This window comes from Larus michahellis, chromosome Z (assembly GCF_964199755.1).
Source record: "Larus michahellis chromosome Z, bLarMic1.1, whole genome shotgun sequence".
Taxonomy (NCBI): domain Eukaryota; kingdom Metazoa; phylum Chordata; class Aves; order Charadriiformes; family Laridae; genus Larus; species Larus michahellis.
The window spans coordinates 64,713,026-64,740,030 of NC_133930.1; the positions used below are offsets into that span (position 1 = coordinate 64,713,026).

General features: G+C 40.3%; 1 protein-coding gene across 1 annotated transcript; it reads left to right on the forward strand.

The window, feature by feature from the left end:
* The first annotated feature begins 2,588 nt into the window (after positions 1-2,588).
* DCP2 (decapping mRNA 2) lies at positions 2,589-26,149 on the forward strand. The gene is made up of 11 exons (XM_074569178.1): positions 2,589-2,883; positions 10,968-11,119; positions 12,818-12,945; positions 13,356-13,454; positions 16,805-16,957; positions 18,732-18,844; positions 18,948-19,055; positions 19,815-19,938; positions 20,514-20,621; positions 22,357-22,408; positions 23,128-26,149. Exons 1-11 carry the CDS (start codon positions 2,831-2,833, stop codon positions 23,289-23,291), a joined length of 1,254 nt encoding a protein of 417 aa, XP_074425279.1. The 5' UTR covers positions 2,589-2,830; the 3' UTR covers positions 23,292-26,149.
* Positions 26,150-27,005: the final 856 nt, after the last annotated feature.

The window sequence follows — 27,005 nt, forward strand, 5'->3', positions numbered from 1 at the left end:
CTCCATGCTATACCTTGCCCTTCTACTATCCTAATTGCCCTTGCAGCTTGACAAGAGGCATTGCCAACTTTGCCCTCAACACATCTATGCACGCAAGTTCACTGGAGGGCCCTATGTGTAGATTTATCTCTGGGGAAATACTATAACCTGAACGTGTCAGCTTTAACTAAACTTGCTTTGCATGAGCTAATGGGTGAAAAGAGTGCATGGTATTTTAGCAAAGAAATCAGAAAACATAACAAAGTTCCAAGTGAGAAAAAAGAAACCGCAATGAGACACAGTTCCAAATCCCACTTGCAGACACATTTTTTCTTACATGTTGGTTCTGGCTAAGCAAGAGTCTTTCAGCAATGTCTCAAAAATGGAGCAAGCACAAATGTTCAAATGTGTCTCTTCTCACTTGTCTGTCCTGGAAGCTTGGGCTCACAGTCTATAAACTTCCATTATGTTCTTCAGTTAGTACGTTTCCACTATGTTAAGCAGCTTATTATCCAAGAGTGTTTCATAACTTAGGTAACATTTGACACACAGATTTTTTCATTGTATCAGGTTTGGGTTTGTTTTTTTTTTTTCCCCCCAGAAACCATGAATGGGATAATAGTAGCATAGATGAAAAAAGGTATCAAAGTATATTTTCTAAAACACTTTTTTTTTTTCTCCTTATCAGTTGCAGGAGCTCCTGGTACCACATCCGCATGGGGGAAAAAAAGAAAAAGAAAAAAACAGATGTAGCAGAGCAGAGAAAAACACTAATAGGAAGAATACCCTGATACCTGAAAGGGATGCTGGTCATGTAACTTTTACAGAACCTCCTATGTCTACCCTTTCTGGTAGAAGCTGAACTCTCTGAAACCCCGAGCAATGGGATTTACCAGTTTGCACTCAGACCCTTCCATTTGTCCCTCTGTCTAGCCATATCAGTACTATCATTAGTCCTTGACTTCCCTTCCTTTGCCAAAGTACTTCTGTAAGTCAACATTGACTTACAGATGTAAGCCACCCATCCTCTCAAACATCACAGCAATAAAGGTAGAGGGGCAATAGTCACTGCCAAATACCACTGCGTGGAGTTTGCAGGAGAGGTACCAATATATGTAAATGTGCTGCTTCTAGTAAGATTGTGCTCTAAAGTCTTCTTAAGATATTGTTCCTCCTATACCTGGTTGAATGCCCTTCCCTTGAACTTCTGGAGCTATCGTGGATTCTCTTGTTCTTTGTTTTAACTTAGGAAATGACGCAAAGGACACATTTCTCATTTTCTGTCCCTGTTAACAGTTAAAAAATGAGTTGTGTATATACATACTTCTTGTATCTTCAAGATAAAACTAGGCTGGTGTCTTTGTTAGCTCCTTTCTTTATTCAAACAAGCTTGTAAGCACACTGAATTAATATTAAAGTGCTTAATTTCATAGCACAGCCTCAGACAAAATTTCTCTAGATCGTATTCTTCTTTGTCGTATTTCTCTAGATTTTTTTTGCTACTAATATTTTTCTTCTAAAAATATTGAAATTTGAACTGGGGAGTTCCATTGGCTCAGTACAAAGCCTGATGGAATGCCAGAGGCAGAGGGAAGCATAAAATGTGACATCCTGCTTTTGGTGCTTTCAGTGAGTTCTACTGTGTAAATTCACCACAATTAAGCCGCTCCAGGCTGGTGCACCTATCATCCCATCATCCTCCTGATCATCTGTTCTTATCCTCTCTCCTCTGCTGGTTTGGCTGCTTCTGGTAGCTGAAGTAGGAGACTATTCACTGCTTTATACATCAATTTTTCTACTGGTTCTGTCCCCTGTAGCTTCCTGTGTTCCAGTGCAGAGGAGGATGGGACAGCAGAGCTGTCAACCCCAGTGAAATTCCCGTGGAAGTGCCGTCAGAGGGAGCTCAGGCACTTTGGCGGGGAGGGGACACGGCGAGAAATGCTTTAAATATTCACTTCTAATCGAAATCTACGCCGGCAGCAGCAGCAACCTCCGGCCTGTGGCGGGTGAGGCTGAGCCGCCACAGCAACTGCAACGGCGAGAGCAGCGACACCCTCTGCCGGCTGCCGCGGAGGTGGCTTTCCACGGGCGCCAACCCGGGGACGGCTTCGTCGGGGGCATCTTCCTCTGGTACATCTCCCTCGTCCTCACTGCAGTTAAAAACGTTTCCCGTACCCGCTCATTCACAGTGCGAAGTCCGAATACTTCCAAGCACTAAAACTTCATGACTTCAGCCCAAAGCCTCGACAGCAGCGAAAATGAATTAACGGGAATATAGCCTGAGAGGCTTCGTGCTTCTCTCCCAAGGCCGTGAAGTTCAAAACGCGGAGGGTGAAGCAAAGCCCGACCGAGAGGAACCCGACTACCTCAGGCGCAACAGCGGGACGGGCGGAGGAACGGGAAAACGGTGTGACCGGGCGGCGGGGAGCTGAGAGAGAAGCTGAGGGGGCAGAATATCGTGCCTCGCCTCAGTGGCCACAGCACCCGCTATCCCGCCTACCGCCGCTAGAGGACGCGGCCTCCACCAACCGGCCACCAGCAACACCCCACATAGCGGCGCAAAGGCTGGCGTGACGCGCTGTGACGTCTCGCGGCACGCATTGGCTGCCTCCCGCAATCACCTGAGGAGGGGGACGACCCCTTCCCCTCAGCAGCTCTCCAGCTGATTGGCTGGCCTAGTCAGGCCCGGGAGCCGCCGGCCCGAGGCGATTGGCGGAGGCGGCTGCCCCTCCGCCGCCTCCCCGCCCCGCTCCCCGCCGGGCGGGCGCCCAGCAGCTCCGCCTCCCCCACCCCCCGCCGCTGTAACACCGTGGTTCGGGCCCCGCCGCGTCGGGATGAGCCGTGTTTCTCCATGGAGACCAAAAGGGCCGAGATCCCCAGCAGCGTCTTGGACGACCTGTGCAGGTACCCTCCAGGCGGAGGCGTTCCTGTGATCGCCTCACGTTCACCAGCTCCGCCCTGCGGCCTGCCCCCCCCATGCGGCGTCCTGTGGTGCCCGTTGCCGGGGGCGGGGTGGGCACCGTCTTCCCACTCTGCCCCCCCCCCCCCGCCACCTTCCGTGGCGTGGGGTCTTGAGGCCTGGCGGGACTCCGAGTGGGGAGCAGGGGACGGCGGGCCCGGGGAATGGGGCGGTGCCGGTAGCCCCGCAGTGGCTGGGAAGCGGAAGGAAGGGGCTCTGTGCGGCCTACCCCCCCTCCTCCCCCCCGCCATGCCCGTGTGGGGATGCACCCGCCTCCCGCACGGCTCCCCGCCCCGATGCGCCGCCCCCTCAGTGGAAGCGGGCCCGGCGGGTCGGGAAGGATACCCGCTGGCTCTGCGCTGCTCTCGGCAGAGCCCGCTGTAGGGCTGAACGGGCTTCGGGGAAGAAGCCGAGTGCGGAAGAAACATCGGAAACATGGTTCGTGGGGCTTTCCCTTGCGGTGTTGGGTAGCTCTCGCCGCTCGGGCCGGGAAGGTGAAACCACTTTGGCGGCGTTTGCGTGGGTGGGAGAGGAGAGAGAAGTGTTGGGGCTGATGTGGCGGGTGTAGTGACGAACTGATGTGGTCCTTCGCCGTTCGTAAGCCTGGTTTCGTTTAGAAGGGATGGCAGGGGATTCCTTCTGCTGACTTACCTCTGCTGGAAGAGACATGTTGCAGTGAGACTGAAAAGGAAGAGCCAGAGGAATTCCTTCCCTTCAACCTGAATCAGTCCTCTCCCGCTTGTTGGTCCTTTCAGAGTGGAATGGTTATCTTTGCTTATCCTAAAGACTACACCTTTAAATTTTCATAAAACATGGGTTCTGTTTTCTTGGGGAGGGGGGTGGCTCTTCTTCCCCCTGTGCTCTCAACCTCTGATCATTTGTGGCATAGCCCTTTGGACTCCTTATCTAGTGCCCAGAATTTGATACCCCAAACTGGATGTGACATTTGACATGAAATAATCCTTCTGTTTTACTGTCTCAAAAGGACCCCTTCTGAAGTATTTATGTACAACAGGGAAAGGTTACTAGATGCGAAGGATAGTCTACTTACAGGAGTTAACAGGAATTACTGTTTTCAAATGACCGAAAAAGCTCAGAAGTGCTTGGGAAGCTAGAACTGCTCCACTCAGTAGCGTTTTGTCGTGTATCTAACGCGAGAGCCAGAGTTTGCAATACATGAGTAGATTTTCAGTTTTCTAAGTCTGGCTTCTGAGGCATGTTCGTGTTTCCATCATGCCCTCTTTGGGCTCCCTACAGAGGGATGGGACTTGTCTTTTAGATGCCTGCTCACAGGTGAAGTGAGGTCTAAGACTTCTTCAGAAAATCCAAAGGGGAATCACAGTGCTTACAAATAGCCTATTAGTGTGGGGTGAGTGGTAGAAGGGCACATGAATAATCAGATCTTACATGGTTATAAGGTCAGTCCCACTGTCTTACGCTGGTCCTCTGGGCTGCTGTTGTCTTCTACCTTTGAAACAGTGTTTTGTGTTATAATTGTATGAATGTAGCTGTGTGCCTTTAATAAAAAAAAAAGCCTCAGAATGGTAGATCGGGGGTTTTAGTTGCTGTCTGTCTCACTCTTCATCTTGTCTTAATTCACCTTGTTGACTTTCATTAGTGATAACGTATTATCCCTGCTTCAAATGTGTTGCCTTGCTTGGATACGCACAGAACAACTGAAAGGTGCAGAGAAGTCAGGCTTTCCTGTGGGAAAGAGAGAAGGAATTCTGGTGTGAACTGGAGGAGTAGCAGGGCGTGAATAGCCCTTGGCTCAAGGGAGAAGATAAGTGGAAGATCAGTGGTAACGTGCTTCGGGTGTTTGGCTATAAACGGGATATGAAAACATCTGTCACTTCCCACATTCTTCAATCTATATATGATATTAGTGGAAATTTTGGTATAAAGAGCCAAGCAGTTTTTCATATTCAGTTATTGAGAAGATTCTAAATATTTTCTAGCCCAATCTATACTCTGTTTTTCTTTTTTAAAATTCTGTCAGCAAATAAATCACAGTACTAAAATAATTATAATTTCAGTATAACATGTTTGGAAAGTTACAAGAACCATACAAATTCTTTAGTATCTTTTTATATGAACTGTAGCAGTGTGAGCTGCAAATCTAAATAACTCTTAGTGAATTTTTAGGAGATGACAAGAATTCACATTACTCTTGCTAAGCTAAACAATGAAATAAATCTGCTTTCAAGTCAAGCTTGGCCAGTGGCTTGAGATTATTTTTTTAGTGGTTTCTTTTTTTTTGGTGTATTTAAAAAACAAAAAGCTAATTTAAAGCTTAGATGTCTGCAAAACAGAACTCCTGGCTTTATTTGTATCCTCAGAGTGCTAGAATACCTGTCAGATTTCTGCACTTCGTCTTTGGACAAGAATGTTTTCCTTTGTCTTGAAGCAAAAGGTCTGGGTTCCCTGCAGAAAACTCTTACAAACAAAACCAAGAAAACTTGTTAAACATTTGTGTACATAAGATATGCAATCATCAGTACTTCTCACTGGTTCTGTGATTCTGTCTGCCATTTTACCTGCTTGATACATTTCCTTATGACAGAAAGACCACCATGAGCTGGTGCTAATTCTATCAACATAATGCATTGCTGAATTAAAATGTGTTTACATTTTACATTAAGCTGAATTCTTGAGATTCCTCACAGGGACTCCTGTCTGGGTGGAGGTTCCACACAGAGGCTACTCAGAAAGGCTCATGTGTAGGTCCTCAGATCACTTGCAGCTGTTCCAACTAATTCAGCCAATTAGTCTAAATAATAATTCCACTGTTCGGGGCAGCTACAGCTGTTTCCATGCCTGCAGGTAATTCTTATAGCAGTTGCCAGCTCCGAAGGCATACAAAGGTGCCTTAGCTGGTATCTTAATTTTGTGTGCCTTGAGGGAAGGGTGTGGTGCTTCTTTTGTTTGTTTTGTTTTTGTTGAGACCAACGGGTTAAGAAAACCCCATAAGTACTGCTGGGTAACCTCTACCACATCAATTATTTTACTTTTGCAATTGTGAGTTAAAACTTCCAAGTTTTTAGGTACTGTGCAGAATGGCTGAATTTCTTTTTGTAGTAATCAATTTTGATCTTAAGTTGACAAATACTGTTCAATTGTATAGTTAATTGGGCTAAGACTCCACATTTTTATTGTCTCTAGTCACTTAAAGCCACTCAGTTTTGAGACACCTGAACTGCTAGAAGGGTCTGGATTGTGTTCTTACACTGGGTTTGTGCCTTGATGTTACTTTTACAAGGTTTCGCTTTCAGTATTTGTGTGATCTTGTATCTTGCTAGGGTAAAGTTTGGCTATTTAGTAGCAACTGCAGCATTTGGCATCGAATTAACTTTTTAACTGGACAAGGGAAATTTAGCGTACCTATTTCTTCCGTGGAAGAAAAAAACTCCAAACCCTGCAGGCTCAGTGTCTACTTGTGGGTGTTCTGTCTGAATGATAATCTTAGTGTTTTTCTGTGCTGTGAGCAGTGGAATATGTAATAATTTCATATAGATTATAGCTAAAATTAAATGTAGAATTTTTAATGCATTTTACTGAAAATTCTCATGCACATTGGCTTTATTAAATCAAGCACACTGGCTGAAGGGCTCTCAGGCCGTGGGCTTTGTTTGCCCTGTGGAGCTCAACATATAAAGTTACCTGCTGTAATGGGTATGTTCAGAGTCAAACATTCATAGCTGACTTCACAGAATCTAATACTGAAATTATACAGCACTGAAACCTGTACTAGAGAATCAGTATAAGCTAGCTCTTAAAAAAACCCCAACAAAACCAAGCAAAAAAAACCACCAAAAAAACCAAACGCCAAAATGCAACAACCAACTCCCCCCCCGCCCAAAAAAAAAAAAAAGTCCAAAAAAACCCAACAAACCAACCCCGAAACTAAACCCCAGAACTTTTTCCAACAGTATAAAATAACAATCAGGCTTTTATATTCAGCTATATCGATCTGTGTGAGAATTGAGTATAAGTGATAATGGTGATGGTGATTATTGTTAAATGCTTTAATTGCAAAACCATGCTCCTAAGGATAACAAAAATAAGATTAAAACAATAGTTTAATGCACTTTCATTTAATGGTTGGGGTTTTTTTGTGGTGGGTGGGTGTTTTTTTTGCTCCCCCACTCCTTGCCCCCCACCCCACCCCGCTGTCCCCCCCAAGCTGTCACAGTTTTTCCCCGTTTTCCCTGCTGGTAAACTAAATTAAGAGACTTCTACATTTAGAGTTCAATTCAGGGAGTAAATGTTACAACTCTATACTTATTCACAGAGTAAAACGTTACTTGCCAGTACTTGAAAACAAGTTGAAAGCTAAAGCCAGGTACATAATGTGTTCAAACACTTGTGGAGTTCCTAGGCTGTTCTAGATCACGTAATGCTGGGATACAATTTATCCTAGTTCTGGTAAGTTGTTGTGTGTTTAAGCTTCAGGTGTAGGACTGCTCTGACCCAGGGTGTTAAATAACAAGTCACAGGTATCCAGGTTGGGGTTTTTTTGTCATGCTGTCAGGTCTTACTGAGTAGTTCTTTACTGAATAAATAAGTGGAGGTACAGAGTAGTAATGTAGGTTCTGGGGCTTCTTGGTGCTCTCTTCCTCCTATAAGCAAGTGCTGTTACTCCATCTTTTGAGTTCAGGACTGCGGTTGGTTACCTCAGCCAACACCCAGATGCCCACTGAGCCACTCACTCCCCCTTTTCAACAGGATGGGGGGAGAAAATAGTGTGTAAAAGCTTGTGGCTCAGGATGACACAGGAAGGTTCCTTACCAGTTACTGTCATGGGCAAAACAGACTCGACTTGCGGAAAATTAATTTAGTTTATTGCCAATTAAAATAGATTTGGATAGAGAGAAACAAAGACAAAAAAACGTAAACAATACCTTCCCCTACATCGCCATGTTTCCCAGTTTCAACTTCACCCCGTCATTCCAGACTCCTACCTCCTCCCACCTGAGCAGTGCAGGGGGATGCAGAATGGGGACTGTGGTCAGTCTGTAACACTTCGTCTTTGCTGCTCCTTCCTCCCTGCTGCAGCATGAGGTCAATCCGATGGCCTGAAATTCCGTCAGGAATTATCCATTTGCTCTGGCATGAGATCCCACGCAAGCTGCAGTTTGCACACCTGCTGCATGGAGCACCTCCTCTCCCTCCTTCTCTGACCTTGGCATTTGCATGGCTGTTTCACACTCTTTTTCTCTCTTCCTCTGGCTTTTTTGTGCTTTCTTAAATACGCTTTCCCAGAGGTGCCACTGTCTTGGCTGCTGGCTTCAGCTGTGTTAAATGGACCCTGCGTTGGGTCCATTGGAGCTGTCTGTGTCCAACGTGGGGTAGGCCCGGTCTCTTCTTCCCGGAGGCCACCCTGCAGCCCCCTGCTGCTGACTCCTGGGCACCTGCACCTAGTACAATCTAGAGATACCTGTTGTTAGCACTTCAGTCGCCCTAAGTAACTTAGGAGTTAATGTTTTGATTAATAAGTAGAGTTACAGTTGGCTTTGCTCTTGTTATTACTCTAAGCCTAATGCTGGCATGTTCTTATTCCTCTTTGGTACTACTTCTGCATGTTTTATCTTCAGGTTTATCTTCACCTGCGGTGCTGGGGCAAGGGAACATCAACTAGTTACAAAACAGAGTTTTATTTTTTTTACCTTTAATCTACAGCAGCTTTATATGTAAGGGTTATTTTCAGCAGTAATAGAGCATTCAAAAAGAAAGAAGCAGTTGGGGGATGGTATTGGCAAGTAGGAAAATTTTGTTGTTGAAGCGAATAGTGTTATTTATGCAAGGGAGACTGTCTGCTTCTTTAAGGGTATCTGGTCAAGGACCTTTTTCAATGTGAAAACAGGATAATAAGAAAAGGAGGAAGCCATAAAAAACTAGTACAGGGACACAAACCTGAGGGAGGAACGTTAAGGGAGGTGGTGATGAGAACCAAACCTGGCCACAGGTTGATGAGGGAGTGTGGGAAAGTTCATCCCAGCAAGTTTATCTGAGCCAGGACCTGCTCTTGGGAAACTAAGGGAAAAAGGGGGAAATCAGAACTAAAAATAAGCAGATACAGACCTAAGAAAACAGAAGGGGAGAAAATGACAAGAAACAAACCTGACAGTCACACTAATTGATGGGCTATGAGGAAACTACAAGCACCATTTCCGGGATGATCAGCCTGGCCTTTGCATCTGATAAGGTTGTAAACCAGGGGGATCCCACACACCGGGCTGCGAGGGATGTGGAGGGGGCAAAGCTAAAAGAAAGGGGTATAAGAGGGGCTGGTTGTGTGTAAAAGTGTGCCGGTCAGCAAGCTTGTCTGGCTGAGCCTTTTGCCTGATTGCCATGGACTGTCCTGTCTTCTTACATCTTATTAAACCTTTTCTTAACTTTCTCTGTGCGTAACCTCACTCTCTACCCCACATACATGTGTGCTGCAAGGATGAAGTGCCAGCTCTGTGTGTGAGCAGATGGGATGTCAGCTACTGGAAGGAGGGGGGATGTCTCGGTGCCAGATACTTGCATGGGTGGGCATCTTGGCTTCCAGCCCCTGGGGTGGGAGCAGTGAATGTCCTGAAGAAGTTTCCTGCCAGGGAACTGTGTGAGTGAGGGGCAGAGTGCCGGCGGCTGGGCTGTGGATCGCAGCCCCTGTGCCTGGTGCCAGCTGCTGTGCTGGTGGGGGGTGTCTTATCTTCCCCAAAACTGGTGTGCACATATACTCACTAGCGAACTTCAAGCTGGACCAGCTGGCAAGGCTGGGACCTGTGTGATGGGTATAAGGGCCTGGGATCTGGGCAGGGGTAGCTGTGCTGGTACTGGGGGGACCTGTGAATGTGCATGTACTTGTGAACCTGGAGAGCATCAAGTGTGCTCCTGCACTAGCGACCTTCTGCCTCTACCAGCCGAAGAACAGAAAGGGACTCGGCTCTCTGTGCCTGTCATGTGTGAGTCCTTATGTAGGTGCTGTTGAAGGCAGCACCTTGTCTGTGCCAGCCTGTGTGCCCAGCTGTGTTAGTGTCCTTTGTGTGTATGTGTCCCTGGGATACGTGCTGGGCTTTGCTACTGGTTGAACCTGCCATGTCCCTCAGCCTGGGCAGAGACCCCGGTGCACGGGGCTGGGCTCCAACGGCCAGGAAGGAGGCAATCCTTGACCAGAGTGCCTGTGACAGGTAACCACTTTTGACATCCCTTAACAATTTATACTTATCAATTTTTTAAATAAAGATGTCTCAGGTATTTCTGGTTCTGGCAGTAATATTGTGAGCTTTTGGAATGTGGCTGGTGGTACTCAGGAGCTGAATGTAAAAGATCTCTGACAAATGGTTTAAGTTCAACTGGGTGTATGACCTTAAATTTCTAAAAAGAAAATTCTGTTGTTCTTGATTTTACAAATAAAAAACTCAAGTAAAGCTGCTTCTGCTTAAGTAAAATAAGCTGTCACAGTGCTACTTATGCTTACATCTCTGGGGCTCTACATTTCTATGCTAGTATCTGAGCTAAAGCATCAAGGAGACTTGAAAAATAAACCAATTGTCCATGTTCTGGTTCAGACTGAGAAAATTAAGAGGATCGTATTGAATTTTAAAATCTACACAAATGAATAGTTTACTTTTGCTTTAAGTGAAAACACGTAGCCATGTTTAACTTGTGTCCAGAAAAAATGCATTGACTTCTGTTATCAGAGTTTGCAGATGTTCTTTACTGGATGTGTAAAAATGCTTTCATCCTTGTAATATAGCCATTTACGTAGGATGTCCTCACCCTGCCTATTTTCACAACTGTTAATTTACTCAGTTTATTGTAATTGACTTTTGTGAAAGAACATCATGATCCATTCTCCTTCTGGATTTTAGAAGCTGTATTTTACTTTGATGTGAAAATCTTTTGCTGTCCAGTCCATTCCTGGTGGTCTGTTGCTCTGTGCTGAAGGATCAGGAATTGCGCTGTTGCAATGCATTTTTGTTGTTAGATTTATTTAAATCAATACATTTGGCTAATCTTACTCTTCTTTCTTTTCTGGCAGCCGATTTATTTTGCACATTCCAAGTGAGGAGAGAGACAATGCAATCAGAGTGTGTTTTCAGATTGAACTTGCCCATTGGTTTTACTTGGACTTCTACATGCAAAACACACCAGGATTACCTCAGTGTGGGATAAGAGACTTTGCTAAAGCTGATATCCTTTTTATTACTGTGATTGTTTTCTGTCTCAGTAGATAAAGTACAAACTGAATATTGTTACCGAAATTTCATGCTTGCGTCAAGAAAATGTCAGTTCACGTGTTAGCGATTAGAAATTAATTTTGGTGGGTATGTGATTTTATCTGTTCATTACTTCCATAATTTTGTGGCATCCACAAAAGAGATGTTTCTCAGACTGCTCAAGAACTATGGCAAACAGGTAATTTCTGATCTTTGAGGATTTTTCATCGTGGTTGCACTTTGGCAGACTAGGTGGGTCTCAAAGATGAGCTGTCAAAGCTCTCCATGTTGTTTTGTTTCCTTAATTTTAATCCCTTTCCAAGTAAATAGTGACATAAATGCTAACGTAGCTGAAGGTGGTATGTGTTCCTCCATGGGCAGTGTTATGTATTTGTTGGAAGTACTGTCAGTTGCTCCTAGAAACAGTTCTTTTGGTAGGGGAGAGGATGTGTTTTTACTGAATTCACACAGTTGGCCTCTGCTTTATTTTTTTTTTATTTCTTACAAGGGCTGCTGAGGTATACACTATCTAGTCCTTATGTGCTTGATGTGGGATTGGAGTATTGCTTTTAGCTTTCATGATTATAATACCTGTGGTTTCACTACCCAAAATACTTCATGATAATATTATCTGTTGCTTCACTGCACAATGTACTTCTCTGTTAGTTTAATAACAGAGACTTACTTTGAAACACTACAGCTTTTGTTTTAACAATAAACTCTTAAAATATGATAAAAATAAATAACTCTTAAAATAAGATAATTTAAAATATAATAAAATATGCTTGATATTATGTAGTTATTTTTAAATTTATTTTAGGTATGTTTTTAATTATACCTGTATTTTCAGACCAACAGAATTCTTCTAGTAATTGTATGCAGTGCAGGAAAAATGCAATGTAATAGATACTATTTGTTCATCCAATCTGTCCCTCTCCAGCTCACATTTGCCAGAAATGTTAGTTCTGCTGCAGTGTCATATTTTTAAGCACTCTGCTATGGAATAATTTTTATTGGTAATATAATTTAATGTGTAATATATAATATTAATACTTTTATTAAGTACTTATGGATTTGCTTTCAGAGTTTGAGTTATAAATGTTGTTCATGTTTTCTCTGCATGGTGAGTTTTGGTAAAGTGTATTAGAATTTAGAACTCTGTAAAGTGATGCCATTAAAATAACTTTTTTGCATAGTAAATACTTAAGTACAGATTCTGTATCGCAGTCTTAACAAATGACTGTGGGAAAAATTTATCTCTTACATCAAGCAGGAGGTGAAACTGTGTTTTTGTTTCTTTCACATCAAAATGAAAAAAACCTGTTTAAGAGTAATACATATTCAAAATAACTATTATGTGGTTACTTTTTCTTCAAAATTAGGGGAGAAGTTCCTTCAAACAAAGCAGCCTTGTGCCATCTTTTTTCTTGTCTCTCCTTTTTTTTTTTTTTCCAATTGACTTGAAATTGCCAAATTACTTGATGCTTTCTGACCTTTAGAATTCGATAATGGATTATTCATAGTATTTTTTTTACTTCCAAGAGAATATATCTTGGGGGCACGTAGGGGAGGGAATGTGGTTGTCGTAAATGTTGAGTGGGTATCTTTTGTATGTCTACCTGTGATTTGAAACTGAATGCTTAAGTTTATCTTCCTTAACATGCAGCTGTACTCTTCAATCACTGCCCTTTTTTACTGCCTCAAGGTGAAGACGTACAAAAGGTTTTAGAGGAGTGGAAAGAATACAAAATGGGAGTGCCAACCTATGGTGCAATTATTCTTGATGAGACACTTGAAAATGTAAGTATGGACATAGTTGTAAAGGGCTAGAGGGAAGGATGTTGTATGCTGGCAGAAGTAATCTTTTTACTGTTTACCTTTTTCATCTGGAGGAGGAGGGAGGGAAAGTGCTTCAGATTCACAGAGACCTAACAGTTTCTTAACACTGTTGAGTGTGTACAGAAATATAATATGAGAGACAGTGAACACACTTCCACTTGCTTTCCTACTCAGTGCTTTTTTTTTTTTTTATTCTGAGTTGCATGATCCCATAAAAATTTTCATAGTTCTGGCTAGAATACAGAAAACCTAACCTTCATCCAGGCTAAAGTATCTCTTTGGAGAAGCAGGGGACAGAGAAGGGAAGATATTTAATAGAAATTGGTTAGAACAGTAGGGTTTTGACAGTTGCATTCACTTGTATTTTGCAGGTTCTTTTGGTTCAGGGCTATTTAGCAAAGTCTGGTTGGGGATTTCCAAAAGGAAAAGTAAATAAAGAAGAGGCTCCTCATGACTGCGCTGCTAGAGAGGTAAGTTATATTTGATTCCCTTAAATTTAAGCTAAATAAATGAAATTTTGCTGAGCATGGGAGATATCTGTTAGATGAAATGACATTTTACTTAGGATCTCTGTATTGAAATCAGGTAAATTAATAGTCTATTCTTGAAGGAGGCTTCTGCCCATGGCTTTTAGTGCTTTTCTGAGTTCCACAGTGATAACCAAGGGTGTGGTTATGTAATTTAAAAATCACCGTTCGGTGTTTTTAATGATTTTGTACTAACTTGCTAAGTTAAGTGAGTACTACTTTTAAATCTCTCTGCTGAACTATCAGTTTACTTTTAAGTATTATTTTTGTTGCTTGGGAAATCTTATGTACTTTGTGGCTTTTGGAATATTAATTTCAAGGGCCACCATAACTGTAAAAAGGTAGAGAACGGGAATTTAGCTTATGTACACTGCGCTATGTAAAGAGGCTCGACAGTTAATTTGGAGGCTGTAGAAGATTATGTAAAAATTGTGAAGAAACTTTTATATTTTTCAGCGATGCAGGAACAAGGATCAATGTATGTGGCAAGTAAAATCTGAAAAAGACAATAATCTGTGGGATTTATTGCTGCTGGAGACCTATATATATATATAGTGAAGCTGTATATTAAAAATAGCCTAAAAAAGAATATTACTGGTATAAAATCAAATGTTCATGTAACATAATACATCCAGAATTTTTGAAAGGGAAAATTAAGATGAGGGAAAGTAGTAAGATGTATTAGTTTTCTTCATGGTTGGATGGGATCAGTATCTAAGAAATAATGGATTTTTTTTTTTAAATATACGTGTCAAAGACGCATGAATGAAAAATTCTGTATTTCTGGTTCCCTGATGGTGCTTTCCATACCACTCATATATTTAATATGGACTTGGAAAAGCAAGATAAGGTGTTAAATTTTAACATTGCACTGTCATGCGATAGACAAAACATGAAATAAACTTTCGTGTTAGCAGTCACTGATCTCTGAGTGTAGGACATTATTTATATAGTATCAAATGACTTGCCAAAGAGTGAAACACCTGAGCTACAAATTCAGTGGGCTGTCATTGCAGAACTCAAGGGCTGGGGAAGGATGAGCAGAGATGTATTAAGGTTGACTTGATTACTCAATGCATGTCTTTTTCCCCTTACTCCACGGGGCTTATGCAGTTAAACTTTTACTTGTAAGGTTCTCTTAGGGTTGTTCTAAAGGACTGACCTGAAGGGAGAGGAGACCATAAAAATGTATGGACCACAGCACAGTGTCCAGGACAAACTAGGCATAACTGCTACAGAAAGGAATGATGTGAAGTATGCCTTCCTCTTTACTTTGAGTTATGCTAGCAAAAGCTTAAAAGCATTAAAGTGGTCACAGTTATACTGGGGAAAAAAAATCTTTTGGTGGTGTTTTTAGTTTTAGAATTGCTTTAGATTACACTAAACAACACCGTTGCTATGATCTTTTTCCATCAGGGTAGATTGTCATTGTGCATAAATTGGCAAATTCTTCAAGGCTTGCATGTGGCCAGGAATCAGGATGTCTATAACATTTGTGCATAAATTTTTTAACTGCTTTTACTGGAGTCAGTGCACATCTAAAATCATAAACTGCATCTCTATAAGGTCTAATTGAAGAGGTATTCTCTGGGCAGTGCCTACAGTGCAGTGGAATTTCAGAACTTGATGAGGACAAAACCATACTAAATGGATGATTGTCTTGGTAAAAGCAGTTTCTACAATGAATTAACTTAAATGATCTGGAAAGATCATTTAGGAAGGGAAGACATGGGAGTTAGTAGTGAGAGTAAGTACAGAGGAAAAGCATATCTTCTTTTAGTTGAGACAGCGTGTGGTGGTGGGGGTTTTTTTGGTTTTTTTTGTTTGGGTTTTTTCCCCCCCTCTAAACTCTGCTGTTCTTAATGTAGTTAAATGGGAAGCTGGCTTTTTTTTTATTTTGATATAAGAGGGGTTGTACATGCTAATTTGAAGACTAACTGGTCAATTCTTTGCTTTGTCTTAAACACTTCTGTGTTTTTCGTATTTGTGCTTAATTTCATCTGCATTTTCAAAAATTGAACTTACAACTATTTTGCTGATACCAATATATACATTGGTATTTTGCATAGCATATTTTGAGTATTTCCTGCTATTATCATTTTATATACAGCTATTTGGTTCTATTTTTCATTACGCATACCCAGAGCAGATGGGGGTTGAGTGAAGATCCTGTCCCTCTTTTTAATTATAAATCTGGTCTTTAAAAAACTTAACTGTGGACTTCACCTTTGGATTATTGCCAGTGGGGCTTGATAGCCCTGGGGGCATACAGTTCTATGAGTGATTGTTGACATGCATGTCTGGGCCGAAATACTTTGGACAGTGGTATCAATCCTGGATGTTTTCTGAGTACTTGTATTTTCTCTGGAGATTTCGAAGACTAGAAAGCTTCTAAAAATGAGTATTTACTTAGCAAGCTTAGAGACATGATCTGATTTAAGTTATTAGGTGTGTTTGACATGAATCTTGTTATATTATAAACCTTGTATATTTGAGAATGTTGTCAAAAGTAAATATTTCGAAGTAAGGCTTTGAGGAACCTGACCTAGCTGAAAGAAGTCCCTTGTTATGGCAGGGGAGTTGGACTAGATGACCTTTGAATGTGCCTTGCAACCCAAACGATTCTGTGAATCTGTCATCCTTCACTGAAAGACCATAAAATATGCAAATAAAATGTTCTTTTAAAATATCATTGTCTTTCTAGTAATCTCCAGCAGGTATAACACTCCTATTTTTTTTTCTTTGCAGTAGCTGACAATGCAGTTTTAAGCTTGCTTGTCACTGTGACTATGCTGTTTGAATTTTGTAGTAAAAGTTTTGTTACCCTATTGATGGGTTTTGTTGTGAATGTGAAAATGATTCTATCTATTGGGGGTAGAAGGTTCATGAAGTAGAAGGACTGTTGGAAGAGAAGAAAAATTGAGGTGCAAGTAAACCTTGCTAGAATCTGAAGATGTCTTTACTCCCCAAATAGTAGTTGCTGTCAATAAGACTTTTCCATGCATCCAGCAGCATAGAGGAGCAGCTAGAGACTCCCCATCCATATCGATAAATTGCTACATGAGGGTGTAATAGGGTTGTTTCAACTTTTATTGCAAGTCTGTCTGTCTTAGAGAAACATAAAACACTTTTTCTATTATTATGCATATATCTATGTGTAAAGGCTTGTTTTTCCCATCAGTGGCCTGCTTTCATGGATAGATCTGAAAAATAGTTGTTCCTTCCCTTGTGATGATGGGTTCTGAAAAGATAAATCTGAATACACACACTGATTTCATCTATATGCTCCTCAGGTGTTTGAGGAAACTGGCTTTGACATAAAAGATTATATCTGCAAAGAAGAATACATCGAGCTGCGAATTAATGATCAATTAGCACGGCTGTACATCATTCCAGGAGTTCCCAAGAACACAAAATTCAACCCCAAAACTAGGAGGGAAATTCGGGTATGTGTTATCTTTTTTGAATTTATAGGAACCTTGTTGTGGAGCTTGATTTTTAAAGCTAGTGGTCTGTAAAATAATGAAACTACCAAGCATGATGAATACTTCAAATACTAGGTACAAATGGCATCTTTGCACTCTAGGGTCTTGTCAATTTCTTGCAACTCTTCTGCAAAGACTGATTCTTGACCGTCTGTCTGATGCCCCCATTCATCATGAAAACAACATTAGAGCATGCTGTCAAACTGCAATTCTCCACTTCTTTTCTTTTAGGTGGTGTATGTGTTAATCATTTCATGTTACTCTCAGTTATAGCTGCATGTGTAACTATATATTCTTCTGAAGATGTAATTATTAATTGGTGATACACAAAAGCCTACATATCAGAAGGAGAAACTAAGGATTGTGTTCTCTCTTTCATGGATAATACTATCCAGATTTAGAGAAAAGTGTATTTTAAGGAGGAGGTTGGAAAGGGGACACAAAATGGGAACTATTTTGGATGGTTTATAGAATCACAGAATGGTTTGGATTGGAGGGGTCTTAAAGATCATCTAGTTCCAATCCCCCTGCCATGGGCAGGGACACCTCCTGCTAGACCAGGCTGCTCAAAGCCCCATCCAGCCTGGCCTTGAACACGTCCACGGTTTGTATACCATTAGGCTTTTAAAAGGTATTGTGAAAGGGAGAAGCAAAGACTCGGGTAGTAGACTTGTTGGAAACTTTGTTCCTGATAACCCATAATTTTTGAAGTTTGAATACCATTCTTGTATTACAATTCAGTTTAAAACAGCTATCCCTGTATTTTCATGCAGATGGTGCCACTGAGCCGGGCTCTGGCTTTCTAAATAGGAAAAGGTACTTTAGTTGACTAGACAGGAGTCTCTTAATTTCTTGCATTAGAGACCTGTTTTTCAAAATATGAAGTTAAAGATGATGAACTCTGAGTGTTTTTAAAATGTGCAGTAAATATCCCCCTTTGTATAACAGTGACCATCTGTGTGGGAATCATAAAGGGTTCTTACAGATTTTTGTCTCCCTGCTGAAACACTGTCTTCATCTGATCTAATACAACCAGGCATGCCATTTTTGTATTCCCTGTAGAATTATATTGAAAACCTGTACAGTTTGTAACTTCTTCCGATAATATGCGTCTTATTTGAACCTGGGGTTTTGGGGCAATAGAAAAGCTCATGTGGGTTCTTTTATACTGCCTATGTTCATAATTCCTGATTTCATTCCCATTCTGCAAAGTATACAGTTTACAGTTAAAACTATAATGTATAAATTATAACACAAATCCTATCCTTTACCCATGTTTTTTTCTTTTGTAACGAAACCTGAAATTTACTCTGCAACTTAATCCCCTTCTTTCTGATAATTTTTGAACTAGTATTGGTGGTCTGCTTTTGAAGGTGTTTCAAACAAAAATAGTAAGAATAGCAGCGGCTTTGAAAATTTTTTTAAAGACTCTACCTTTACTTATGGCATTCAGTGTGCAGTGGTTTGGTTGGTTGGTTTTTGAAACCCTAAAATACCTTTCATATTTTAGGTGCCGTATCTTGTAATGAGTATGTGCTGTACCATCTCTTACTCTGTAGTTGCAGTCAGAAGAATGACCCCATTGTTAAATAACCTTTTGTGAAAAACCCTGTTGTGGTCTGTTAATTGAAGTCTTCCCTTATAATTTTTTAATTAAGGGAAAGAATTGTGGTTTATACACATTTTGTAAGGCTACAGTAGTGGGTATTTTGATTTTTATTTCTTGTTTTTCTAGAATATTGAGTGGTTTTCCATCGACAAATTACCATGCCACAGAAATGACATGACCCCGAAGTCCAAGCTGGGTTTGGCACCTAACAAATTTTTTATGGCAATTCCCTTCATCAGGTATGTTTGATTAGGTATGCTACACCAGTGACTTTCAGACAACTCTAATTTCTTTAGATTTGTTTTAGTAAGTAGATCTTGTTGCACTTCTCCGTGCTCACAGGCCATTGAGGGAATGGATTTCCCGAAGGAATGGAGATTCCACAGATAGTGACAATGGGTGTTCATCTACGGGGAGCACATCCTCTAAGCCCAACTTGGAAAAAGCTAGGTAAGAACCAGGTCAGTTTAACACCTCTATATCCTTTCTATAAAACACTGGTCATACAATGCTGCTTGTCCTTTCTCTTTCTCCAAGTATTTGTGTTGCAGTAATAGAATGGATTAATAAAAAAAAAAAAGAAAAAGCATGCATATCTCCTAGGACTGTAAATAGGATGAGAAGTTAATTAATGTCATGATACACTCTTTTTTGGTAAATTCTCACATGTCAGAAGTGACGTAATTTCATGAGTTCTTTCTATGAGAATCCAAAAAACAGAAGCTAAAACAAGCAGATAACTTTCAGTCCTTCGAGTTAAATGCTTTTGTAACTTCCACAAAGGAAAAACAGGACTCTCTAAAGTAGGACTGTAAAGCACTATCAGAAGTAGCTAGCTAGATAAAACCTGTGGGGGTCATTAGGGGAGTAAGTGCTGATGGCTTTTGATTCAGTTGAGCAAGTCAGGTAGAGCAAATTTTAAAACCTGTTCCCAAAGAGAAGGCTATGCTCCAGTAATTTGAGTCAGGTCAGCACCAGCACCACCAACAACAGGACAAATGTTAATATGGACCTGGCCTGCTGTCTATGCAGAACATAGGTTTCCTACCAGCAGGGAAAACAAAGTTGGGTGAATGCAGTTTCCATACTAAGTTTCTTAAGCTTGTCTTCCAGGTTGTTCTTAAAAAGCAGAAAATTCTTTCATATTTCTCTGCTGCTATCAATAGGTTTGAAGTTGTGTTGTAAACTCTGTGTGTTTTCCTGTACTAGATCCAAACTTCGCTGTAGTCAGCAGGTGTTTACAGATGGCTCTTCAGGAGAGCAGTGTGTGAAGTCAAAACAGCCACAGAAGCCATATAATCATCCTGAGATGTCTGAAGCTTTGAAAATAAAGGTAAGCAAACATATGCATCTAGGCTATACAAAACAGATGACTTTGTTCATAAGGATTCCTCTCTGGCATGAAAATATTGAATTATCACCATTACATGCAAAAAAAAAAAAAAAAAAAAAAAAAAACCAAACCATGGGAAAAAAAGAATAAAATCTTGGGGATTCTCAGATTTATCTGGCGTTAGAGGTGGTGGGTATCAGGTGGTAGTTGTGTTGTTTCAGGCATAGATAGCAATTACTAATCAACGTTTTGGTGTCCTCTGTGTACCATTTTGAAAAATTTTGGGTACCACTAGTATATATGCATCAGTGTATGGGAACTCCCTGAACTGAATTTGTTGTGTAATACAGTGTATATAATAGTGCAGGAGAGACTGAGTAACAGCTGATTGCTGTTTGTAACTTGAGTGTATGTTTGGTTAATTTCAGTGTGCTTGAGTTTGTCTACAAAAGATTTCCTTTACATGTTTTGAGGTTATTTGGAAGAAAGTTTTAACTAATAAGTTGGAAGTGTCAGTGCAGTGATGTTCAGTGCTGCCATTTAAACTCTTTACTACGTTTTGGACTTAATGGCAGAGTCAGAGCTTGAGAAGCAATGGCAGAAAGCAGCATCAAGACGCTTCCACCCAAAAGAAGCGAACAAATGGAGTCCACAGTCAACCATTTAAGCAAAACCATACCTTGGTAAGAAACGTGCAGTGGCTGTCTCATTAACTGGTTCCAATAATGCTTAACAAATGTCCAGGACAATGTCTGATGAAAGAAGGTAGAGCGTGCATCTACCAAAAGTATATTTGATCAGAATATTTGGTACGTATTCGTAAAAATAGGACATTTCTTACTTTTTATGCATATACATCTATAGACAAGAACATTCTACACTTGAAAGTTTTCAGTTTGGAAGTAAGTCTTATTTTAGCAGTTGAAAATTTGTCAGCTGTTTCAGTAGACAATCCCGCACCTTTCCAGGTTCCTGTCAGGTAATAGCCTACTCTAGTGTATCATAGTAAGTCAGTGTAGTACATGTCTTATTTATTCATGTATGATGTATTATTGTAAGAATGGAGTTTTGTTATGCAGTGATTAGATACAAAGTGGTAATGCATATGCTTATTATTTCCCTTCTTTCTAGCAAAAATGTTGAGATGCAGACTTGACTTGCACACCAGAATTTCATATAATTTTTTAATCATACAGTAAAACTACAGCAGCTTGTAAATTCCAATATGACATTTTTGATTTGTTACTTTTTTTTCTTGCAGTAAGTAATTGTCTTTGTGCCCATAGTTCTGCTGGCTGGGAGAAGGCTTACTGAGATCTCTCTCTCTTTTTAATATAATGTCTTTTTGATCCCTCCCCTCCTGTTCTTCGTGGCTCTCTAATTCTACTTTGCTGGCTCTTGTGCAGCAGTGAGCTCCAGTTCTCCATGCAGCTCAGCTGGCTTGTCCAGGCTGTAGTTTTTTCTTGTTTACTGGCTGTAAGATAGATTCTTCCTGTTCTGCCTTGTGGTTTTTACCTTCCCTCTGTTTTTCATGTAAAAGTGCAGAAACCATAAATTCTTGTCCTGTAAAATTCTCACTGTAGCAAGAAATGGTTAGTTGCACTTGGGTCTGGGAGTAGAAGAATGAAAAGTCAAAGAACTGACTGCCCAGAAATTTGGCTGTATAGAAAAAACTGTAATAGGAACCTGTAGGATCTTGATGGAAACAAGTGGAACTGTTAATACTCCACAGTTACTTCGTAGGCTCTTTACAGATTTTGAAAAATACTTCTGTGGTGTTTCATTTGCATTTTCATGATTGAGAGTCTTTTGAAGTTTAAATATTTAATGTCCCAGTGATGATTTTCTAATACAATTTGTAGACCAGGGAACTCTTAATTCACACAGGCTGCAAAGGACCATACTTTTCTCTGTATTTGTGTACTGACAGCAGGACACCTGGGGCTAAAACTTAACTCTTCCCTGGCGAGTTCTAAGTTTGTGTCTCTAATACACACTAATTTAATTGGCAGTAGAAGCATGTTTGCAAATACATTCCCCATGCTTTTTGGAACAAGTCAATTGAAGAATGGGCTTATGCATGTGCAACTTTCATTCCACACCATTGTATGCAAGACCTTTCCAGCTTAAAACATTTAGAAAGTACTCAAAATTTTTCCCTAAAAGCCTGCATTTTAAAAATGGTTTGTAAACTGTTAAAAGGTTGCATGCTTCTGAAAGACTTCTGGACTTGAAGGACACTTACTAGATAAAGTAACACGACAGAACTTATGCTGTGTTATAGGTAAAAATAATCAGGAGGTGTGTCAAAGCAAATATAACCACCATACCTTTTAGCTGATGCTTAAGCAATAACCCTAAGAAACAGAATGCCATTTCTTTATGAAGTGTGTAACATATGATCATTCTCTTAACCAGAAATGTGAAAAAAAGCTTAATGTGAGAAGACTTCAAGAAAACTTTGAAACAGGCAAGTGCAGTCTGAATTTTCATCCATTGTTATGCGTTACAGGTGGAAGGCACCTGAATAATGATGACTGAGGATTTTTCCTCGTATGCTAATCTACCAAATGTTATAAAGCCATGTTTTTCTAAGGCAGTCTCAGTTTTGTGGGTGTTTTTTTGGTTTTTTTTTTTTTACTTGGTTAACTTCATGTGCTGCTTAATTTTGGTTTTGCAGTTCTTCTCCTTAATTGTTAAGACAGTCAGATTATACCTGGTGGTTGAGGAAAAAGTAACTGAAAGCTGGTTTAGGAAAATAGCATCCGAGTCAACACAATGCTGGTTATTGAGTGTTGGTTTAAAGCTTTCTTTCCTGTTAGTAATAAGCTGCAGTTGATATTGGACTACTCTGGAGTGCGTACACAGTTCTTTACTTACTGCTCAGAAAATAGGGCCATATTTCTTTCCTCTTTATTAAGAGATGACTTACAAAACAGGACCTGTGGATAAAACTGGCTATTGAAAGTGTCCCCAGACTGCCATGACTTAAGATTTGTTCTAGCCACTAGACGACTTGTAAATACCGCTGTTTGAGTTCCCTTCTTCTGTTTATGACCAGACATACAGATTTTGTCATAAATATTAAACGAATATACATTTGAGGTATGACTTTGTGCTGTTATTGGTACTCTTATTGATAACTATCTGTTTAAAATTTGTTTCATGCTTTTTTTTCTCTTTAAGCAGATGCAGCATATGAGATGTGTTGCTCCAGTGAAGACCCACTGCCAGAACATGTAGAGGGACATTCTGTGGCATGCAATGGCCATTACAAATTTGCTTTCTCATCAAGAGCTTTCTTGAGTTTCAAGTTTGACCATGATGCCATAATGAAAAGTTTTGACCTCTGACAGCAAAATTATTAGGAGCAAAAATCAGACTTGCCTGTTGCAATTGAGGGGGGTTTCTTATCCAGCCTTACTCTTTCTCAGGACTTTTTTGTTTTATTTTGTTTGGTTTTTTTTTAAATGCAATGCAGGGACTGACTGACAGTTTGGAAGGGTTTGTTCTCTTTGCAGTATGGGAGTGGCATAGTCAAGTGTTGCACTTTAAATGCAGTATAGCCTTTGTCCACAAAAGTACAAAGTACCTTTCCAGTGTTCAGTTCACTCGTTCCTAGCTGTGCGTTAGAGGGCATTCTCTTATCTTTGGTTGTTTGTTTTTTTTTTTTTAACTTGCTGTGTGTTTTATAGAATGTCATTGACTTTTTTTTAACTGTTGGCGTATACCAGCTTGCTAAACTTTTTACTGCTCTGATGTAAATTATTGGATTTGTTAGTCATTATTGTGTAGTACATTGCAATATTATGGCAGTGGCAATGAAACTGATTCTCAGAGGACTCCTCTGTCTTAGTGATTTTGAAACCAAGTTGCACATTTCGAACAGCCTCAGCCTGTCATCCTTTCTCTGTCCTGGTTGCTTGCCCAAAGTACCTTCCCTCCTTCACACTGATAATTTCTGTTGGCTGGCTATCAGTAGAACTTGGAGTCAAATCTATAGCATGTTGACTTCTTGTACCTACTCTGCCTCTGTCTTCAGTAAGGATACATAAACTGGGTAGAACTTACCCATTCAAAGTGTCTAGCTTCAACTCTTATGCATTGTCCCCAGCTGGGTAAGAAGGAGTTGCAAAGTTTTGTGTCAGCCCAGTTGCAGCTGCTTTCAAAAAAGAAAAGCTTAAACTTTGTTTGTGAGAGGTTACTTGTATAGAATTTATACTGAATGTAAATAAGCCTCTGTAGATCTTGCTGAGGAGGAAGGCAGGTGCATGGATAATAGAGTCATTGTGTGACACTAAACGGCTTAATCGGGCTTGCAATAACTATTCTAAGGGTGTCCAGTATTGTATTCTGTGCTGTTGTTCTCAGATCTCTTGTGTAGTGTATGCTCTGTATATATCCAGTAGTATTGAATTGCACTTGCAGTTAGCATTTAAATAATGTAGCCTCAGTCGTTTTCAGCTACAACACTTTCTTAGTGAAAATATCAAAGATGGGCGGGGGGGGACACACACACCAAAAAACTAGTAAGAGTTGAGGTGACAAACTGTTAAATCACCCTCATGATTAAAGTTAAGGGGTTTTGAACATGTGCTTTGCAATTGAGAGAAATGCACTGAAATAATTTGTCATAGCAGCTTGTGGTAGCAAGCATATTGTCCCAGATTTAAAAATAGACTTTTCTCTAAAATAAAGGTAATTGGTAACTTCATAGGTTGAATGAACTACGCCCTTTTCTCATCACAGTGTATGCTCATGCACTGAGTCTTTATGCAACTCATGTGTCATCCAAAACCAAAATCCTGGTCTTCCTTCAACCACCCTACTTCATCTACCCTACCTGATCTGTTACCTAGTGCTTTTCCTCAGAAATAGTTTTAGAACTATCTCCTGGTTTATTTACCTGCCTGGCACCAGGTGATTTGTGGTTCTAATGCTGTAATAATCTTGGTGATAGGAATGCTGGACTTCTGTATCAGTCAACAAGAGAAGATGACTGCAGCATTTCCTCCTTCTGGAAGACAAGAGTCCTGAGGGCCTTGTCCTTCAAGACCAAATTGTGAAATAGCTCAATCTAGCTTTGTCTCACTTTGTTGTTTTTTTTGTTTTTTGTTTTTTTTCTAAAAAAAGTATACAAAGGCCATTCAAAACAATACATGTTGAAGAACAGTAATTGAGAAGGTGGGATAATGCTGGAGGAGGTTATGTTATTCAGCTTCAGGTGATAACTAATCTTTAGTTACTTCTTTAGTGCAAGTAGTTGATTTCCCAGCAAAAGTGCCTTTACTCATGGTGAGGCAGAAGTTTGTATTCATATCCTGAGGCTGCTGCTGCCTGTGGAGTTAACAGGACTCTCCTAAGGCATGATTAAGTATCAGGCTGTGGAAATCTTTAATAAGTTGATTTTTCAGATAAATTACAGTTATATTTCAGCTAGTTCTTTGTGAAATAAGGGGGATAATGATGAAGCAGTGAACTTGGAGCTTCTGCCAACTGTTTGGGAAATCATGTCCTAGGCAGAGGGAAATCTTTAGGATGAAGCAAGTGTGTCCTATGAATAGGAGTTGCTTGCTGCCCTCTGTACTCACTGGGTCATTTTTTTCTTCTTAGCGAATGGTTGGTCTTAGGAGAAATGAGTTGCTTCATTAAGCAACCCAAAGTGGGGCTTATACATATGTCATGATTTTAGTAAATCTAGCCTTAATGTGAGTTGCAAATAAATGTGATAAATATGCAATAACTTACTTATTTGTATAAGGGTACTGTTTCTTGTAGTAGCGTTGCTTTCTGCTTTCTCAGTTAAGGTTTCTAAAACAATGTAAGTGTGGTGGCATGTGATCTACCTTATGGGTTCTGTCATGCCATGCACTGTGAACATTTTTAATTGTTTACTATTGTTTATGTTCTTATTTCACCATCCTTTTATAATTAAGTATATTTTTAAGTTTAGAAGTACAGTTTACATTATGTTCTGTAAAACAGTGAAGAAATAACAAGTGAGATATAGATTTTAGTTCTCTGAGGTTTCATTTTGTCGGAGCTAGACAGAAACAAGTAACTGCATGTCAGAATTGAGAGCTGGTGTCAAGATACTTGAAAAAAAAACATGGCTCAATTTGAGAATGCTTGCTTGTAAGGGGTTAATCACATTATGAACGGTCATTCATTGTTCTTGAAATTAAAGAACTTGTGGAATAAACAAACATTTAACAAAAAAAACTACAAATGTGTGGGTGCTGGGAATCTAGTACTAGTTTGCAGTTTCTAGTACGACACAAACTCCCTGCTTTAGTGTGAGATTTTAGCAGCATCTCTGCTTCACAGAATGCTCTAAATGTTGAACTCAGACTGAAGAGTGATCTGCCTAATTGAACGACATATGTCCTGTGCTGAAATCCTGTTAACTTCAGCTCCTCAATGTACCTGCATGTGTTTGAAAGTAGCTGTGTCTTACATAGTTTGAAGTCTGGAAGCAGTGGTACTGGGAAGAAGAGGGGAAATAGCTTTATTTATTGCACAATCAAAGTATTTTTTTAATACAATATAAATTCTTTAGACCAAACTTGCATAAATAGTTTCTAATAAAATGTTGGGCCTAGTCACTGTTCCAGGCTTCTGTGCTGTGCTCCAGCCTTCCTCATTTAATTCGGTGATTTGAGAACAATTCTTGCTGTGTTTTTCCTTCACTTAGCTGTGGCTGTTATAAACATAACAGTTCCTTTCAAAAACAAGGCAGGCTTTGGGTCTGGCTGTTCCTAACAGACTTGCTCTCAGATTGTAATTTCAGATACAAAATTATTTTTTCCAACTTTTAGTTACTGTAGTAGAGTTGCTTTTGTTGGTTTGCAGTTTATTGCAGCACTCATGTCATTCTGGTGTGAAGAGCAAGAGTCTACAGTAAGAATCCAAGCTCTAATATCCTGTGGTGCAAGACAGCACTGCTGCTCCATAGGTGACTGGCTGTCCAGTTGTTGGGTCAGTGGGCTGTTTAATCCTCAGCTACCTGTTTTTATATAAGTTCTGAGCAACAGAGGTTTTTTTCAGAGGTAAAGTCAGGTGCCTTC